At 45.2% G+C, this 21,480-nt stretch overlaps 1 protein-coding gene across 1 annotated transcript; it reads left to right on the forward strand.

Moving 5' to 3' along the window:
• Positions 1 to 13,177: 13,177 nt before the first annotated feature.
• PCDHGC3 (protocadherin gamma subfamily C, 3) lies at positions 13,178 to 15,691 on the forward strand (the record flags this gene model as incomplete). The annotated part of the gene is made up of 1 exon (XM_083624244.1): positions 13,178 to 15,691. One exon carries the CDS (start codon positions 13,178 to 13,180, stop codon positions 15,689 to 15,691), a length of 2,514 nt encoding a protein of 837 aa, XP_083480370.1.
• Between the last annotated feature and the right edge of the window lie 5,789 nt (positions 15,692 to 21,480).

Consider the following 21,480-nt stretch of genomic DNA (forward strand, 5'->3'; position numbering starts at 1 on the left):
ACAGGCCTGGATGGTGGAGAACCAAGAAAAACTGGAACAGCCCAGATATGGATTAATGTCACTGATGCCAATGACAACCCACCTGTTTTCTATGAGGAAGTCTATAAACTCAGCCTAAAAGAGAGTGCACCAAAAGGATCATTAGTGATCCAGGTGAAAGCTTCTGATGCTGATGAAGGTCCAAATGCACAGATAAGATACAGTTTTAGCAATATCCCAGCTAAAGCAAGACAGAAATTCAGCCTGGATCCTGAAAGTGGAGCAATTTTACTTAGGGAGACTTTAGACTTTGAAGAATCCAGAAGCTATATGATGTTAGTGGAAGCCAAAGATGGTGGTGGACTACTGGCACATTGTAAAGTCGAGATTGATGTTCTGGATGAGAATGACAATGCTCCAGAGATTTTGCTAACATCTATGTTTAGTCCAGTTCCTGAAGACTCTCTACCAGGAACTGTGATAGCTTTGATCAATGTGGATGATAGAGATGAAGGAGAAAATGGGAAGGTTACTTGCCACATACAATATAATTTGCCTTTTAAAATTATTTCTTCATCTAACAGTTACTACAAGCTACTTACAGAGAGCCCCCTAGACAGAGAAAAAGCCTCAGGATACAACATCACAATCACGGCCACCGACAAAGGTAGCCCCCCTCTCTCCTCCAACAAAACCATCTTCCTGCAGATTTCAGACATCAATGACAACCCCCCTGCCTTTGAAAAATCAACCTACAGTGTCTTTGTGCCAGAAAACAATCCCTCAGGTGCCTCCATTTTTGCCCTCAAAGCCTCGGACCCGGATCTGGACCGCAACTCACGTATCACTTACTCCATCCTCAACAGCAACATGGAGGAGCTGCCTCTCTCCTCTTACGTCTCCATCAACTCTGAGACGGGAACTATCTATGCACAGCGCTCTTTTGACTATGAGCAATTCAGGGAGTTTCAGATCCAAGTGAAGGCCCAAGATGGCGGCTCTCCCTCTCTCAGCAACAACACCACCGTGTGGGTGTACATTTTGGATCAGAACGATAACAGCCCTCGCGTTCTGTATCCTGTCCCGGGTGCTGAGGGCTCTGCCTTGTTTGAGATGGTTCCTCACTCGGCAGAGCCAGGCTACCTAGTGACCAAAGTGGTGGCTGTGGACGCGGACTCTGGGCACAATGCCTGGCTCTCCTACCAAGTGCTGCAGGCCACAGAGCCGGCCCTCTTCACCATTGGGACCCACACGGGAGAGATCAGGACGTCACGAGCCCTTCTGGAGAAAGATGCTGTGAAACAGAAGCTGGTCATCTTGGTGAAGGACAATGGGAAGGCTCCACGCTCAGCTACTGTGGTCCTCAACCTCGTGGTTGCTGAGAACTTCCAAGAGGCACTTCCAGAAATGAGCAAACCAGCCATTGACTCTAAGTATCCGTCTGATATGAATGCCATTTTAGTTATAGCCTTGGCTTTGGTCTCATTCTTATTCCTTTTTACAGTCTTAACAGTTTTAATACTTAAATGTCGGAGACGGAGAAGCCCAACAGTGCTTGGATCCTACAATACTGACTTGTACTCTAGCTTGGGACACAAATTTTCCTGCAATTACAATAATGGGACATTGACATTGCCCTATTCATATGAAGTGTGCTTAGCGTCTAAGGCAGACCGGAATGAGTTTGCCTTTCTGAAACCAAACCCCTCAGTGGCCACAGATGATCCCATTCTGAAGGACGATTCTGGAATTGGGAATGAATCTCTGGGTGAAAATCTCATCCCTGATAACAGTGTACAGGTGAGAATCACAGATACATTTTAAGACTCCAAGGCTGTAATATTTCCGTTTTCTAACCTGTTTGTTCAGAGTGAAGAAAAGCAGCTTGGTGGCACTCAGATTTCACCTACATTTCGAAAACTGCTTAGTTAAGATGCTTCTTTTTTAGGGGGGAGGAACCCTGATGAATAATATAAGCAAAAGGTGGTATCTTGGCATAGAATATACAGTAGTCTTCTGCACCTATAAGGTATGGATGTTTCCATAAAGTGAGATATTTTCATGGAACTGGGTAAGCTTGAACTTTCCTTTAGATTTGAGGGCAATGGACCCAAGAAGACATTTAACAATATCAGAATTGTCCCTTTATTCTTCAAAGGTAACAGGATAATCATTCTATTGCAAGAATGTAATTTCTTCTTTGGTACAAATTTCTTGGGTTGTGTCTGCCCTCTACTGATCATACGTTATACTGCAGTTCTGGGTTTAGCATAGTGTTCCTAGACTTTATTACAAGTGCAAACAACTTGATAATATTTAGCTACAAATCAATTTTACTTTGTGTTGATTTTAAATACCTTGTCTTATTTGTTGCAGGGTGTGTGTGTGAAAAGAATACTGTCACAATCTTCTCTTCTTCAGGCTAAATATACCCAGTCATAGGGATTGTCTTTTATATGGACCATATCTACGCTGCCCTCCTCTGAACCTGTTCCAGTTTATCTAAATTCTTCTAAATATGTGATGTCCAGGACTGGGCATAGTTCTTCAGATGCAATATGAGTAGTACATGAGTTTTGTTTGTTTTCCTTTTGGCTATATTTCCAAATCTGAAAGGTTGTGCTCGTTTAAGCAGGTGGCAACAGGTTTTTCAAGGCTTGTGTGTGTGCGACTACTCATTTGTGATTTTTTGAAATTGTAACAAAGGTCTGCCCTCATTTTTCCAACATGGTGTATATGGCACGCTGGGTACTTACATTCTGTAACACAGGTGAAACTGTATAACACGGAATTTAAAGTGTTATGATCAGTGATAGAGTTTTGCAAGAATACTGGCTATCAAGGGTGATGGAGGGAAGATGCTGGATCAAAGCATGCTATAAATGGGATATGATATTGCATGTTACTATCTTCCACACCCAGAAAGTGTGTCCTCCACAAAGATGGGACAAATACTTAGAAGCAGCACCTATCTCCATTTTTTTTAGTATGTGTGCATCCAGCATCCATCTATCACCTTGTGATCAAAAAGATCTTACATACTTATCAATGTCTACTACTCCCTTCTGCACATTGCATCTGTTTAAAAATAGTAATATTGAAATGTGATTCTGCCTTTTTAAAATTGGATTATAGGAATTGTAAAGAGGCATAAGACGCATTTGAATGGATTGACTCTGCTAAAGATAATATTTGTCATCTGTTAGGACTAAGTCATCTGTAAGCTAGGGAAATTGACTGAGAAAGGAGAGGCAGTGATAAAATATTTTTAATATTTTGTTGGAAGCCACCCAGAGTGGCTGGGAAAACCCAGCCAGATGGGTGGGGTATAAATAATAAATTATCATTATCATTATCAAATAAGGTTTCAAGCAGGAGACAGGACCTAATAACATCAGCCATGCCAACAGAGTTCATTCACCTGCCCATAAAACACCATTGCCAACAATGCCTTTGTCTGAATAGGCCTGGATCACCCATGAGACAAGGAGAGGCAACAGCCTCAGGTGGCAGGATCTACAGGGGCAGCAGATCCCAAAATAGATCTTTATTCCTCCCTTTTTCCTGGTGTAGATATTCACTCACCCCTTTTTCCCTGGCAGGGAGGGGGTTCCATTTTGTGGTTTGCCTCAGGTGCCAAAAAGTATTAGGCTGGCCCATAAACAGGCCATTTGTACTAAAGAACACAAATCTGATATAAAAAATGGCAACATACAGTGGAAGAGCAGGATCCCCTGCTGGTGACCCCAAATTAACAATACTCTGGCAAAAAGACTTAAACAGGCAGTTCCAGCTTGGAGTTGCTGTACTAGAATTTCTCAGCAAGTTTCATACTGTTCTGTTCTGGCTCAGCTGAATCAATTGATTTGCTTCATAGTATGAAAACAACAGAGAATTCTTTGGCAGCTAACATATGTATTGTGGAATAAGCTTTCATGGTGGACTCTAGCCCACAAAAACTTTCGCCATAATAAATTTGCTAGGCTTAAAAAGACTCTGTTGTTTTCAGGCAACAAATTTCAGTCTTTGAGGTGCCACAAGACATTTTGTTCTTTTTATGGGCTTCTCTTGAATCATCAAATCACATGTGTAATTTTGTATCAGGACCAACTTTTTGATATAAAGGCTTAAAAATGGCAGGCGAAAGGAGACATTTGGCAGCCAAGTTTGGGTGTTACTCAGTTGATCTTAAGATAAATGTGAGTCATCCGTTGCTGCAACAGTGGACAAATAGAGGTGGCAGCTTAACACAGGATGATGCTTTCTGACTGAACATGTTTTAAAAGGCTTCTCAGATTTTGGCAGGAACTGCAGGCAACCAGTTTCTAAAGTTATATCTACAATGGTAAATTAGCATTTACTGAATGGCCTGTTGTTGTTAAAATTTGTATACCACCCTTCATCTGAAAGATCACAAGTTGGTTTAATTAAAACCACTCTGCAAAGAATAATGGAATCTGATACCAAAGGCATGAAAAGCAAACTAGTGGATTCCTGATATATTTGTTATTATCTCTTCTATGTAGCTGAGAATTCACATAGAAAATGTTCTGCTCTCTAGCTTACTCCAGAATGTCAGCAGTTTTTTGTTTGTTGCAGCAAAACCCACAATGACTGCCTTAAAGGTTTATTGTGGCATACAGGTTATGTATTTTATTGCTTCAGTTGAGGCTATGTTCTTATCACTATGAAAAGCATGGGTAGAGAGCGAATTCCCCCCTACCTCTCATCTCATAATTCAAGGTCTTCAAAGAAGTGGTCTGCATACGGTTCAAGGCTGACATAAGAAAATACTTCTGTACAAAGTTAATAATTAACTCAGCATCCTAAGATGTGATGAGATTGCTTTATGAAAAATGGTTGAACCTACATAGATGAAGGCAGTATACCTCAAAGGAACAGCTGGTGCCTTTCATTTCTATGCCTTGCTTGACAGCTTGCAGAGATTTTTGCTTTCTGATATTAACAGCAGAATGCTGATCTAGATGGATTTTGCTTTGATTCAGCAAGGCAACTCTTGATCTTAGGTTCCCCAAGTGGCTTGTGAATGTTCCAGGGAAATGAACATTTTTATTATGAACTATTATTATGCACACAGGTGTAAAACAATATACCGCGTTTTTCCGTGTATTGGACGAGGGTTTTTGACTCAAAAATCACTTCAGAAAACTGAGGTCGTCCAATACATGGATAGTGGCATGGCAGTGGGGAGAAGGGCGGTGTGCCGCCAGCCATTCAGTGGGCTGGAGCACGGCTTCCCCTGATGCTGCAGCGAGCGGGGAGCAATCTGGGGGGTGTTTACTGCCCACAGCTGCGTGGTGGGGAGAAGCAGCATGCTGCCAGCCAGCTCTTTGACGGGAGCGCAAATTCACTCGATGCCGCTGCACACAGGATCATTTCCCTGGATCATTTCCCATACATGGCGGCATAGAGGGAGGTTGCTCTCCTGCAAACCGGATGGCTGGAGGGAGCACAAATTCACCCAATGCCGCTGCTCGTGGGAAACGATCTAGGGAGTGTTTTTTGCCCACAGCTGCGTGGGGAGAGAGGCTGAACAACTTTGGGCCATCTCCCCTCATTTTCTTAAAATTTAGTCTCTCAAAATGGGGGGTGGGGTGTCTTATACAAGGGGACGTCTTACAGACAGAAAAGTACGGTAACTTGGTCAGTGATAAAGGCAAACTAGAAAATTGAAAAAGCCACCAGGTGAGGGTAATTCTGAAACTATTGTAGTCATTAGTTTGGTAATAGCCCAATCCTATACATGTTTACTTGGAAGTCAGGGTAAAATAGACACCGTGGTGGTCAATTTGTAAACAGCTACTGGACACAGTGATCTGGATCAGGACCACAACAGGAGCAAAGGCTTGAATCTTCTCTCTCTCCCACCCCTAGTCTGGATTGGGCTTTCCTATACTTGTTATTTAGTAAACAAGAAACAATCATGAACATGCCATTGTCGTTCTCTGTTTTGGTCCTTCTTTCCCACAAGTTCAACGGATTTTACTCCCAACAGTAAATGTGCACAGGATTGCAACCTTACAGCCCTGTTTCGTAAATTTCAATGTACTTTTCTACATACAGCCTGTGCAGAATCTATGCAGGATTTGGCTGTTAACCCCTTAAAGCTAGCTATAATGCATTTCACATACAAGCTGTTGAGAGAGGTTTTGTCAATCGTGGGCCTAAGAACTATGGTCTTAGCCCACAAAAGGCAAGAGGGCAAAGGATGTGATGATACTACTTCATATGAACAGGTTTTAGGCTGGTAGTGGATGTGAGGGGACCGTTAACCAGACTGACTTTTGCTGTGCTCTGAGTTGCATTTTGTGTGGGATGTATATGACTATAAATCCAATCCAACCATCAGCAGAAAATGATGGGGCAGGACAGTGGTGAGATTAATGATATATACTGCATCATTTTAAGGCAACGTTTAACCATGTGCTGAGCCTCAAACTATGTGTGGTGGTTTGGTCTGAAGATCTTGTTTTGTTAGGGAAATGCAGTCAAAGGACTAAAAGTTGATTGCAGGAAAGAGACTTAGGAGGAAGGAGTGATTAACATTCTCCCTTCTAATTCTTTTTGTAATCAAAATCACCCCCCCTCCCACAGCACTCCCCCTATTGTCTCATGTGGGGGGGAGAGAAGTTAGTGTCATACCCTCCAATATATCTCTGATGAAAATAGGGACATCCTATTTAGTAGTAGTAGTAGTAGTAGTAGTAGTAGTAGACTGGGTTGCCCTAGCAACTCTGGTGGCTTCCAACATATATAAAAACATACAACATAAAAAAATACTTCCCTATGCAGGGCTGCCTTCAGATATTTTCTAAAGGTTGTATAGTGGTTGAGCTTTTTTAGGGCAATCACCTGATAGCCTCTCTGCCACCGCAGAACCTAAGCCACCCATGCCAGAGCCAGAGCCCCATTCAATGAGGACTAGAGACTTGTTTCTTTATTTTAAATTGAAATCTGGGGAACATGGCCAGTTAAGGGTTCAAACAGACAGTGGGTGGCATGTCTAGAATCCAGGAAAACCTGACAGATAAGGCTACAGAGACAACCTTATTTTGACTTTAGTCGGAGAGATTAAACATATGCTTACCTCTCCCATCCAAAGTGCTTAATTTTTCTAAGACTGTTTCTACTGCATTTTACAGTGTCTTTAGAATTCGTTCAAAATTTTGGTTTTATCATTTCCTTCTAAATAATCTTGAGGTTGTTAAAATTTGCCTCTGTGTGGCCAAAAAGCTGTTCATAAATCACAAAAAAATATTAATAAAATAGATATGATTGACACTATTTTTAGAAAGAAGACAATGAAAATCCACTTTAAATTATGAAAGAAATGTCATCTGTGAGTGCTGATGTGGGACTTGTGTCTCCATAGGAAAAAGCAAAGGCAAAGATCCCTTGCAGTGCAGAAAATAGTGCGTTCCTCCCTGCTACCAGCTGCATATATCAGGGAGAAGCTGTACATAGGTAGAAGCTTGCTTGTCACCCAGGAGGCTCTCTCTCACACAATCCAGAGAGACTAGGTAAGAAGTCAGGAGCTAATCATGAATAGATTTGCATGGTTGCATCAGATTTGGAATATTCCTCAAGCATATGTTTCCAAAGGATATTTGCTGCACACCTTTTAACATGACTGATTTTAGTCTAATGACCCATAGAATATGGAAAGATATTTTAGCCTGTGGTGTTTTCCTGATATAAATTTCCTCCACGGCTAGCAACTTGTTATATTTTCAGTAGGTGTTCCTCCGTTACTTCTTTGCCTTCTATGCAACCTGATACATTTGCACAAGGCAAAGGTCCATTCAAGACTGTAAAACACACACACATCCTCTATTTCTCAATTAAGACTGAAATAAATTGCAGTCAGAGATCAACACTATGTGCCTCATTCAGAAACATAAAAAGTAGCCTGATGAAGAGTTTGGCTCAGTTCAAAGGTTTTTGAGCAGCATTGGTTGGAATTGTTGTTGTTCTCACATTAGTAATTTGCAATATGAAAACAGCACCAAAAAATAGAATAAATAATCCAAGTCACAGCAGCAGCGGCAGCAGCAACCTGTCATAATGCAGACAATAAAACCCCTCAGCATAAGCCACAGCTCCTGCAATAAGCATAGTCATAAAAACAATGCAAAAGTAAGAGCAATGGCCAATAAAAGGTGGCATGTGGGCTTCCTTGGTGAGGGGTTCAATAGGATAGGTGCCCCACAGTGGTGCTTTAAAGAAAAGACCTAGGATTTATCTTGCAAGCAAACAGTGCCTAGGGCAACTGAGACAGAACTGAAGGGCCTCATTCCTTTTCAGGAGACAAGCCACATGGTTCTGCTGTGGCTTTAAGGCTAGGCCTGCATAGAACTCGCTGCAGTGGTGAGGGGAATCAGATGCTTAGCGTTTGCTCGCAGTGTGATAGGAGTGTGACTGGTTCTCACCAATAAATTTACTGGCCTAGGTCAGCGGGGGTGGGGTGGGGACATTTGGATCAGGGCCAGTAGCCAAGCTGCCAGTAACCAAAGAGGGGGAAAGCATGCTGTCATAATACAGCAGTTCCAGGAAGGCAAGTTTGAGTAGCGCCATAAGGCCACAATAAAGATTTTTAGGTCTTGGTCCCATTCTGTGGCACTGATCCAAATTAGGAAAAGCAAAGTGTATGGGGAGATCCAATCACAGATCTCCCATTGAATGCTCAGGTTGGCTAGTCATATGCTATCACTATTGCTTGCTAATTGTTGTTGGCCTTCAATTCAGAATCAACAGGCTGGGATACATAGAAGCACATCCGCTGCAAAAAGTCTTATCTAGTGGCCTTGTAGGGGGAAAGTAACATTTTTGCCTTGTCATGGAACTTGGATAGCCGAGCTGTTAGCATTAACATTTCCTCTGTGCTGAATATTTACCCCCTGCTGCACCATTCTGTTCTTTTCACGTGCTTTCTGTGCTCTCTCTGTTGTATTATGCTGGGTGTACATTTCATCATTGTAAGTGTATGCCACCTTGGGGGTTCTTATTTGGGTCAGAAGGTGGACAGTTTTTTGTTTGTTGTTTAAAGCAGAAGAAGAGAGTGAGAGAATGTTTAAAAAGAGAGAAGATGTGAAAATAACAGTCATTCTGGTACTGTCCAGTGTGGTGTGGAATGCCCACAGACACACGCTCTTTTACACCATTAACATGGTGCAGCCTCAGTTGATTTTCAGACTTTAAATCTTTGAACTGTCCATCCTTCGATGTGCCTTATGAAATTGCTGCACTTCAGATAATCTGTCTTTCAGCTCCATTTTCTGCGCTATTAATGTTTATGAAGAAGCTTCTCCATTCCTGTATTTAGCATTGGCGTTAACGCCCATGCCATTTTCTGGCCATTTAATTTTGTTCTTTAGAAGCTAGGCCTTTGGTGGGAAATTCTGTTAAAGTGGGATTTGAAAGAGTATCGCATTAAGCAAGTACAAACTTGCTTTCTTTGAGTCAATAAAAAAGCATCCCTGAATAGACATTTCATCTGATCAAAGTACAACTTTCCTGGTTTTCCTGCTGGTGGATAGGAAGAAATATGGGATCTTTGGTGCTTTTTATATAGAAGGTCCTCAATTCTTATTCCTCCCACTGCCAGCTAAAGAGGTTATTGTGGCTCCTGCTTTGCAGGGGGTTGGACTAGATGACCATTTGGGTCCCTTCCAGCTCTACAATTCTTTGATTCTATGATTCTATGAAAGATGTTCTCCCAAGGTCTTTGACTTGCTGCCTGTTGGAGTAGTCAATGATGGGCTAATGGTCTGATACACTATCAACCAGTTTTACATATTCCAGCAATTATTTAACTGATAGGCACTCTATTGTTGCATAATGGAAACATCTACCTGTGATCATAAATGGGATGTGTATAATGTTTCCAATACCAGCTGCTAAGAACTCCCATTGGCAGGGAAGCAGGATAGGTAGGTGATCAGTTGCCTTGAGCGCTGGCCAGTTGAACAGGGTGGGTAGGGATGCAGGAGTGAGCAGGTAGGAGCAAGCAGGGGCAAGAGCAATGCTTCAAGACTGTTGCTCAACCCCTTGGAGGGTAAATCTATGATTTAGCTGCAGCTGAAGAAGGGAAGGGCTCGGCTTAAGCACTGCTCCATCCTAGAAACTGTTGGTAAACGTTATACATCAGTATACCTCCCAATACTGTTTAATGGCTTGCATCACATAACACCAAGTTTGTGTCCTTTTTGCTTCAGGTTCATTCATCTGGAATAACTACTATTCCTGTCCCATAGTCACAACTGAAGAAAAGGAAGCATCCTGAGACTTGGCTGTTCTAATCCCCCTTATCTGAGAAGGACGGCTCTGTGACTACTTGCAGTCTCTAGCTGGTGCAGCTTGGCTGCCCCAGTCTTCATAGTGTCCAGACTCAGAGCAGAAATGTGGAAGTGGTTGCTCATATCAGAAGCAGCCTCCTCTTCCTCTCATTAACTCCCCTGCATTCTGTGGGATGGTGCAATGCTGGAGATTGGAGCCAATCCTCCCCATTGTGCCATCTAGATCAAGAGGAAGGGTAAGCAAGCAAGTACAGGCCCCCACCAGAGGTGGCCCATCTCATTTTGCCCCTACATATGTGCCACCTGCTGCCCCCACCCAAGGCTCACTTATGGGGTTGTGTAGATGTGGCTTCTGGGTTCCAGCCAGGGGCGGACTTTGATAATATGGTGCCCTGAGCAAGTACAAAATTTGGGGGGTGTCTCTCCACCCCACCCCCAAGGGAAAAAAATTATTATCTTCACAATAATTCCTTTTTGTATTTTTTACTGATCTTCTTAGTAGGAACCCATATAAATAAATGTAGTATTATTATTATTATTATTATTATTATTATTATTATTATTATTATTTTGCACCCCCTTGGCTCAGAGCCCTGTACAAGAGAACTGCTTGCACTGCCCTAATCTGGCACTGCTCTAGTGAGAGCCCCATGAGAAGGCCTCCGGAGGCCTCTGTGGGCTCTTGCGATACCTCACTGGAACTTGGAAGACACTGCCGCCACTTCTCCTCACTACTCTGGTGGCAACGGGGGGGGGGGGGGCGGAGGGCGTCTCTGCAGGGATTCCACCACCTGAGGTGACTTCTTTAGACTGTCTCATGCCCTGGCTCCCACTCATTCTCTTCTAGGGTGGGGTTTGCAGGTGAGCAAACTGAAGCAGCAGTGGCTTCTCCTTGTGATGATCACTGGCCTAAACCTTCTTGCCATACTCCTAAGAGAGAGAGAGAGCTAAGCAAGCTTTGGTGCAGGGTAATGGTTGCTTCTGCACTTTGCCTGTGCTCTCCCTGTGGAGGCAAACCCCACCGCCTATGGTGAGAGCAAAGGCAAGTGAGAGGAGCAGACACTACTTCCCCAGGTCCCCTCACCTTCTGTCTCTGGCCAGTGTAGCAGGGAGCTGAGAGCAAGCAGCAATTGTAAGTTTAGCTTAGCATCAATGATCTGAACTCTGATAACATCCAGGTTCATAGGAGCCAACTCCTAGGGACTGAGGTCCCTTAGGCTCCCCTAAAATATTTGAGGGGACTGGGGCCCCCCAAAGTTCATAGGCATTGCCATTGAAATGGTGTGTGTATGTCGTGTCTTGTGATTGATTACAGTGGCGTAGCGTGGGGGGTGCAGGGGGGGCCAGCCGCACCGGGCGCAACATCTGGGGGTTAGGGCAAATACACAGGTTAGGGGGCGCAAATCCACGGGTTAGGGGGCGCAAATTACTTGCCTTGCCCCGGGTGCTGACAACCCACGCTACGCCACTGATTGATTATGCTGTACCAGGTTTGACTACTGTGATACACTCTCTGTGGGGTTGCCTCTGAAATATGGCTTGGAAATTGCTGCTAGTTCAGAATGCAGCTGCTGGATCACCAACTGAGGTAGGCTTATTAGGATAGTGTAACAGTGGTGCTATATGCCAGCTGCATTGGCTCCCAATTTCTGAGCCCAAGTGCTGGCTTTGACTTTTAAAGCCTTTTCCAGCTTAGGACCCAGGATATTTTATGTGTTGGCCTAAACATTCAGAACTTCAACAGAACGACTTCTGGGGGCAGCCATACAAACTGAGACAAGGCAGCTGCTCCCCAAAGAAAGGGTCTTCTCAGTGGTGGTGCCTCAGCTGTGAAATGCTATCTGTAGAGGGGTCCACTTGGTACCTATTTTGTCATCCTTCCAGCACCAGGTAGACTTTTACTTTTCCCCAGCCCTTTTAGAGCTGATTTTAGCCCTGTGGATTCTTTGCTTGCTTGCATAAGATCGTTGGGTTTTATTACTGTTCTGCTGTATATTGTCTGCATGCACACGCACACACAAACTATCCTGGGGGGTTCCGATGAAGGTTCGTATAGAAAGTCCTGTAACAAAATCATAATACAATAACCTGCTATCTTCCTGCTCACCCCTTTCCCTTTGGGCAGCAGACTGGGGAGCAGAGGGAGAGCCTTGGGGGGCTTGTGGGTTCTCCCTGAGCAGTGTGGTGCATGGGGAGCACTGGGCTGCCCCACAGGGCCGCCACGCCGGGAGAGCGTAAGCGAGGGAGCCAGAGTCGGAGGCACCGGAGGCAGGCAGGCATCTCTCTCCCGATCCCTGGGAAGCGTCCGGGGTCCAGCCCTTCCTCCACGCTCCCCAGCGAGAACAATGAGCCCTTGCTGCCTCCTTGGTCCGCGCTTCCCTTCGCTCCTTCTCGCGGCTGCAGAGCAGGGAGGGCTGTGCAGCCTAGGGGGCAGCCTCCACAAGCCTTTCACCGAGGAACACCCCCGCCCCCCCCCCGAAAAAAGAAGTCCACCGGCCCCCGCCGGCCCAGCTGGGATGGAGCCGTGCGCTTCGTGCCTCGGAGTCCCGGCGGCGAGCCGGGGAGGCGGAGCGGGAGCGGCCTCTCCTGCAGTTAATGGTCGCGACTCTGCGCGCCGCTGTTGACCCGGCGATGCTGGCGGCGAAGCAGCGCGAAGTGGGACGCCGCCGCCGCCGCCGCCGCGAGTTGAGCGCCAGCAACAGACGGAGCGCAGTCCCGCCGCCGGAGCGCCGCGCCGCCGAGCAATGCCCGACCCGCAAAGTCCGCGCGAGGCGAGCCTGGACCGGGCAGGGTCGCGGCCGCATGGAAGGGACGGCTGAAAACTTTTAGAGGGACCTCCCCGCCGCTCCCGCAAAAAGAAAGAAACTTTGCGAGGCCGGGAGATGAGAGGCGCCGCGGGAAGGAGCCGGCCGAGAGCGCGATGGCTGCCCGTCGTGGGCTTCTGGCTGTGGCTGGGCGTCTCGGAGCGGGCGCTCGCCGCCACGCGCTACGCCATCCCCGAGGAGATGCCCAGGGGCTCTTCGGTGGGCAACGTGGTGGGCGACCTGGGCCTGGATCTCGCCCAGCTGCCCGCGAGGAACCTCCGCGTGGTGTCGGGCGGCGGACGAAAGTACTTCGAGGTGGACCTGGGCAGCGGGAAGTTGCTGGTGAGCGAGCGCATCGACCGCGAGGAACTTTGCGGGGCCCTCTCGCCGTGCGCGCTGAGCCTGGAGGTGGTAGCCGAGAACCCGCTGGTGCTGTACGGCGTGACCGTGGAGATCCAGGACGTCAACGACAACGACCCGGCTTTCCAGAGCAAGCAGATGAAGCTGGAGATCAGCGAGTCGGTGACCCCCGGAGCGCGTTTCCCCTTGGAGAGCGCGCAGGACCCCGACGTGGGAAGCAACTCTCTGCAGACCTACCAGCTCAGCGCCAACCCGCACTTCGTGCTGGACGTGCAGACGCGAGGCGACGGGACGAAGTATGCGGAGCTGGTGCTGGAGAAAGAGCTGGACCGGGAGCAGCAGCGGGAAGTGCAGCTGGTTCTCACGGCGATGGATGGAGGGACCCCACCCCGATCGGCCAGCTTGCAGGTGCTGGTTGACGTCCTGGATGCAAATGACAACGCCCCTGTCTTCAACCAGTCCATCTACAGAGCCAGCGTGAAAGAAGACACACCCTTGAACACCCTTGTTGTCCAAACCAGAGCTTTCGACCTGGATGAAGGCCCCAATGGGGAGATTGTGTACTCTTTCAGCAGTCACACCCCTGCCAGAGTCCGACAGCTCTTTGCCCTAGACTCTGCCACTGGAGAACTGAGGCTCAAGGGGTTGCTGGATTTTGAAGAAGCCAAATTTTATGAGATTTATATCCAGGCAAAAGATAAGGGTTCAAATCCTGGTGTCGCTCATTGCAAAGTGCTGGTAGAGATTGTGGATGTGAACGACAACACCCCAGAAATAACAGTGACGTCGGTGTACAGCCCAGTACCAGAAGACGCGGCTCCAGGGACTGTGATTGCGTTGCTGAGTGTCACGGATCAGGACTCTGGTGATAATGGCCTAGTAAATTGCTTTATACCTTCTGGGATCCCTTTTGCCCTCAGCTCTTCCCTTAAAAACTATTATACCTTACAGACCAAAGGACCCTTGGACAGGGAACTTGTCTCTGAGTACAACATCACCATCACAGCTCAGGATGCAGGCACACCCTCACTCATGGCAGAAAAGCAAATACTGGTTAAAGTATCTGATGTAAATGACAACCCTCCTAAATTTCCACAATCCTCCTATGATGTGTACGTGGAGGAAAACAACCTTCCAGGGACCCTGATCTTTAACATCAGTGCCTCTGACCCGGATCTGAACCGGAATTCCCACCTTTCCTACTCCATCCTGGATAGTCCCATGTCCTCAGGAGACTTGGCGGGCAGGTATTTTTCTATTAACCGGGAAAATGGCAGTATATATGTCCTAGTCCCCTTGGACCATGAGGGCACCATGGAGTTCAGGCTAGTGGTGCAGGTTCGTGATGCCGGCCTCCCACCTCTTGCCACTAACATCACTGTCAATGTTTTTGTCACAGATCAGAATGACAATGCACCCAGGCTCTTATACCCAAACTCAAACAACAGTTCTTCGCTCTCAGAAGTCATCTCACCCACAGTCAGCCCTGGTTACATGGTCACAAAAATTGTGGCCTGGGATGCAGATTCTGGTTACAATGCCTGGCTCTCGTATTCCTTCCTTCAGGTCACTGACCCAGGGCTGTTCACTGTGGGGCTGCATTCTGGGGAGATAAGCACAGCTCGTTCTCTGCAAGAGGAAGATTCTCGCAAGCAAACATTGCTCATCTTAATAAAAGACAATGGGGAGCCTGCCTTGTCCTCCACAGTGACCCTTGCTGTAGATGTAGCAGAGACATCTAGGGAGACACTGACAGACTTGACTGCTGTGTCCACTACACCCCAAACAAAGAAGCACTTGACTTTCTATTTAATCATTGCTGTCATCTTGATCTCAGTGGCCTTCTTTGTCACCGTGGTTGGGGTGGGGATTTATAAATTTTACAAGTGGAGGCAATCCAAGGATATATTCAAAGCCTCCAGAAGCTCCCTTTATAGAACCCCGGGGCCTTTCAACCACATAGACACTGTGCGGAGTGGATTTACTCCTCCAAACTTCTACCAGCAGGTCCTCACCACGGACTCTCGCCAGAGTGAACTTCTGTACAAAATGCCCTTTGCTCCCAGCCCTATGGGGAGCCGCCAGAGCACTATCACAAGATGTGACCCTGCAATATATAACCAGCTAATAAGCACAAATAAGAGGCTTCTGGTGTCCTCTGAGGTAATGTATGCTTGTTGTCCTTCTCCAGCAAAGTTGGGAAATCTCAGCTCTGAGCTTAAGTTGACTTAAAGGCAGACCACCCAATGTCTTTCTAGCCGGAAACAGGGTAGTTCCTGTAGAACACATTCTTTTTCCTGTTTTCTGTCTCCATCTAGTGCTGTGTCATTTAATAGCATGATTAAGAGCCCCGCCTGTTTAACTCCTGTGCATGTGTTGTTTCCTTCCTACCAGTGGCGTAGCGTGGGTTGTCAGCACCCGGGGCAAGGCAAGTAATTTGCGCCCCCTAACCCGTGGATTTGCGCCCCTAACCCATGGATTTGCCCTAACTCCAGATGTTGCGCCCGGTGCGGCCGGCCCCCCCCTGCACCCCCCACGCTACGCCACTGCTTCCTACATTACATGGAGTTGGGTGGTTTGTTCTTTCTGCTCTGGGTCAGATCAATGTGGTCAGCTGTTGTTGGGTTGCATAGTCATTGCCTCTGAAGAATGATAGCTCCCAGTAAGTTTATGTTTTACGAAAAATCATACGCAAGGAAACAGTAATGCTGTGTAAATAATGGGTTGGGTATGTATTGGGAGGCCTTTTGGCTTGGGTGCTTCTTCAAGACGCTAAAGGGAGATCACCTTCAACATTTCCTTGGGGGCCTAGCCTCTGATGTATGTCTGTTTGATATTCATCTATGATGGGGTGGAAATGTAAGACTTATTCCTTTTCCTTATGTGTATGGTGGAATTGAACCTATTCTCTATGTAGCCAAACATGAGTAGGAGTAGGAGTAGGAGTAGCAGAAGAAGAGACATTAGAACAGGGCTCTGGTGGCTTCTCATTCAGACTAATTTGGTAGGGGGAAATGGCACTTTCTATGGAAGCAATGGCAGCAGCCTTCCAGGGAAGATGCTCTTCTATACAAAAGAGACTTCTGGGAAAGAGCCTGAGCATGGATGCCTTTCAGAAGGAGGCCTACACACAGGACCAGCCACCAGGTGTGCACCCCCAAATTAGTTTACCTGGAGGCCGCAGCAGGTGGAGGCAAGGATGGGCAGCAGCATGGGGGTGGTGAGGAGAGATGGTGCTCCCTTGCCCTGATGCTGAGAAATGCTGTTTTCATTTCCCCTCAGTGCTTCTGGGCCCCAATATAGCACCACTATGTTGAAGTGAGGCCCAGAGGCCCTGAGACCATTGGAGAAGGCTGTTGCCACCTGGTTTGGTGCTTCTGTTCCCAATGAAGGGCCCTATGCTTTTTATTTTAAGAAATCAAGGGGGTTGCGGGTATTGTGCTGGGGCCTATGCTTGACAGAGGACCCAGACTTTGAGCTTTCACTGAAAAAATGTAAGAGCCTAGCCCTTCTAGAAATGAAGTTATCAAGCAAAATGTGTGAGTACCCCTCTAAGTGACTGAGCCAGCCCAGCTATCCCCACCTTTCAGTGTTTTTAGCAAATGAGTGACGTCAGAGCTGTGGTTGATGAGTAAGTTGTTTGGACACCAAGCTATGGAATAACTGGTGTCTTAAAGAGCTGCCATTTCCCTCTTCCATCCAGTGCACTTTTCTGCCCTGCTTGTTTCATTTTCTAGTCCTTGGAATTTCTGTTATTTAGCCAATCTGTTCTTTCTACACAACAGGATGCATCTTTCCTGTGGTCAGTTGGTCCAAGATCAGATACTCACTATAAGTTATTTTCTGTAAATATTATTACACAATAAGTGTGGGTAGACGTTAAAGAATACCCCACCCTATAGCAAGTGCAAAATCTGGAAAGTTTGCAAAGAGGCTTGGGCATTCTGTCATACCAACATTTCTCCAATGAAAATAGGGACGTCCCATTCCATAATGATAATTTTACTATTTATATCCACACATCTTACTGAGTTGCCCCAGCCACTCTGGGCAGCTTCCAACATATATAAAAACACAAAAACCTCCCTTCCCTATACAGGACTGCCTTCAGATAGCTTGCAGGCCGCAGAATATTGAGGGGGCCCAGCCCCCTGCTTAACTGGAGGGGCTGAGCTCCCCCCTCCATGTTGTCCCTGATCAGGTGGGAGATAGCAGAGGTGCTACGATACTAAGATAATGTGTTCCCTGTTGAATGTCCAGGAAAACATAGGCAGCCCCATCATAGAGTTCATATCAAAAGTCAATAAGTGAAAAGATAATGCAATATGTTATTGTATGAAAGTGAATATTAACTAGAGATTTTGCCTGCAATCCAGAAAAGCTACTGTGTAGCGAGGAGAAGGAGGAGTAATAACAACAACAATAGCCAGGTTCTTTCTCACAATGCCTACAAAGCACACCGGTCAACACCTACATAGGTAAGCTTTTTCCTGACTCTTCCACCAGCTGCACAAAGCTATTGTGCTTTAGGGTTTCTGAGTCCCAAGGTTTTACGTAAAGTTTCAGGCTTCAGCTTTCTTTTGGGGATCACAAGTGGCAGGCTGCTTTCAGCTTGACTTAAATGTTGTTGTCTTGCACCCCATCCCCATTCTGTCCAACAGTCTTCCCCCCTAAAATACCAGGCATAGGCAAACTGCCCAGGAGGCATCAAATTCCCTTCCTTCCCAGGCTCCTCTCATATTCTGATCACTGATAACATTAGGTAGCACTCGTGTGACACTCATTTTATCTTGTTATTGTGTAACAGCAGAAGGCTGGCAGTGAATATGTTAATTGCTGGGATTGTATGTACATGCTAGTTTCCTTTGAAATATTCATGAACATTTTCACTCTGAAGAGAGCACGTTGTGTGTCTTGTTTGTAAGATTTCCTCACAGTGGCCCAGTTCTCACCAAGATGGTTAATCTGTTTCTAGGCTGTACCATTTCAGATTGCAGATGAAACCCACATCTTTGAATGTTCCTGCATACAAAGAATTCAGAGCTCTGTCAAAGCTAGATGTCAGGAAGATGGATCCTAACTGTGGGGTGGCTGGCATGGAGGAGCATACAGCCATCTTGAGTCCCACCTGCAGTCTGAAGTGGTACAGCCCAGACTCAGGTGTACAACCTCATTGAGAACTGAGCCAGAAGCACAATTCCTATAATTCCTTGGGAATGATTGCTGCACCAGTTTGAATCTGCAGTGTAGATACATGCTCAGGGTGCATTCTGCTACACAATTAGATGCTATAGGCAGGAAGTTGTTTTAGGGTACAGTGATAAACTGTGGCTTTATGTGGAGAGGGTGCTGGAAGAAGGACCAGGAAGCCCAGAGATTGCAAGAGTAAAGGAGAGGTTGCCAGAAAGCGTCTGGCTCCAGGCCAGTTCTCACCCCTGATAGTTTGTGAATAGCTTTCAGGGCCATCATTTCAGTGAACTGGTTTTGAGACTTTGTAGCTGGTTAATTTGACATTTAGTGTTTGGCATCTGATATCCGAACATGTTTTAGAGCAATGTGGTACCTAACCTTTCGGCTGTGTGGGAAATATATATACACATTCACAACAGTAATTGATATTTTGTATGTAGCTTGCTTTTATTTTATACCTTGAGTTGTAAATTGTGCATCAACTTTTAATTAATTCATCATAGGTTTTTAATATGCTGTATTCTGCTTGGTTTGGTTTGTGAGCCACCCAGAAAACTGCTATAGGGCAGCCTTATAAATGTAATAATGATGATGATGATGATGATTCATCGATAATTGATTAGTGATTTCATCTGTACTTTTAATTTGTTGTTGAGATTTAAATTATTATTGTTTATTATTACTATTCTGATGCCAAAAGGGTTGCATTGCTGTTATCAATTCATAATTAGGCTTTCGTAACTGCCATACATGTTGCTTTGCTTGAAATGGTTGACATGTGAACCCTGAGATCCTTGGAAATTGTTTTAGCTACGTTTTCCTACCCAAAATTACATAGTCTGGAAGATTGTTAAGAAAATGACTATGATCAGAAAAATAGGGCGGGCAAAAGAGACAGCGGAAGAGAGGTGTGTTTGTGTGTCCGTGTGTGTCCTGTCAATAGGCATTAGCAATTCCAGCACAATATGATGACCCTAAGCTGATGTACTCTTAAAGCTGCACCAGATCCCACACTTAATCTGTACAGGCAGAACCATTAGTTTCTTTAGTGTTTTTAACAAAAGTTAGAATGATGCACAGAGGCTTTTCATTAGTAGGCCATCTGGCTCTAAAATATGCAAAACCAGGGCAGACTCTCACCAAATATAATCAGGGCTCCTTCACATATTACTGAAACAATGTGAACATTTAGTGTGTCCATTACATTTTCAGTTGAGGAGGCTGTACTTATTAAAATCATATGTGCTTGAAAATATGTTGCAAGGGGCCAGGACCTGCCGCGCTTTGTGCACTGAAATAAATGCAAGCGACAGCTTCATATGCTGTGGGGTTTACTGCCAAACACACTGGTCTTCTAGTTTGTAACAAGTATCCCCGAATTATAGGAAGTTGAGATTGGAAAGAAGAAATCTCACTTTGAAAATTAAGATGAGCATATATGCAGGCAAAGCAACACAGGAGAATCCAAGATCAGAAACTTTATGATTAAATACATCTAATCTAGAGCAATGCAAGAAAGTTACCATATTTGTTTTTCTGTAAAGATAATGGAAGACAAAGAGTGGAAAGAGCTGGCCAACATCATGCTGTCTAGCCATCTGCCACTGGATGAGATTTGACAGCAATAAACATACACAATCCCTGCCCAGAGACCCCACTCAAGATCTTATGGTGCCTTTCACAAATGAGTTTAGTGTAGGGGGATGGGAGAATGTAATGAAACTTACTGTATGTTGACCTCCAACATTTAAAATTTCCCTCTTGCTTGCTTGTCTACAATCTTGAACCTAGAAAATAGTCATTGACTGTCCAAAAAGTCTAAAGCAATCAAACGCAATCACATTTCAGATTTTGAAGTGAGATATCAGTCTCCCCACTCTTCTCAAATCCTAATTACAAGGTCTCCCATTTCTATTGTTGAAATGTTTTCCTTTGCACCAAATATTTATTGTGATTTCATTAAAGACAAGGGTTTAGAATACAGAATTTCTTTTCCATTCCATTAAGTTAAATGGCACAAGTGTGCATTAGGAACTGATTTGAATGCTTCTCATCAAATACTGTTTCCTGTGAAGTTTAGCACAGTGTCCTGTAGTATAATTCATGTGTGTTAGTTAAACCAAGCCAAGTGGCTTTGCATCTTTCAAAGCCACTTAGCTTGCTATGCAGCGTTCGTAGCTCTGTGAACCAAGACTGTGTATAACTAGTTAGAAATATCTGTACAGTATGCGTGCTATTTGCGACTAAATGGATTCTGAAAATAAATAGGATTGCAAAGTTGAAAGTTATGTGCAGGTGAATTCAAGAGAAGCAAGAGTGTATAAAGACATTGGTATTATCAAGATAAGAACATTCATTATAAAGAATAGTATCCTTAAGTTTTTTTAATGTGTATCCTCAGGCATTAGAAAAGGCAGAATCAGTAAGTCAAGGAATGTATTTGATATCGTGATTTTGTGTATTGTAATATACAAATACAAACTCTTGAGCTGAAGAAAATTGCTCTTGATGTAGCCTGAGTCCAGAATCTCAAGGTGCTTCCACGCTGCAGGAGTTTTGTGGATGCTGCTAATTGTTCTGCGCTCTCTGCCCAGGCACTGTGCCAATCCCTGACCATCACTAGTCCAAGTGGACTAGAAGAGTGAGTTTAGGTTACATAGAAATCATAGCAAAGAGCGGGAAATTGCATCCCCAAACGACTGCTATATAATAGTTGATTAGTGAGATGATAACTGTGGAAATAGATTTTTACTGCTTTGAAAGGAACCTGTAAACTGTGAGTCCCTGTGTACATGTGAGTCAAGCTCCTTCATGGAGTCAAAATGGATGTA

Source organism: Podarcis filfolensis (genome assembly GCF_964270895.1).
Source record: "Podarcis filfolensis genome assembly, chromosome: 7".
NCBI lineage: Eukaryota > Metazoa > Chordata > Lepidosauria > Squamata > Lacertidae > Podarcis > Podarcis filfolensis.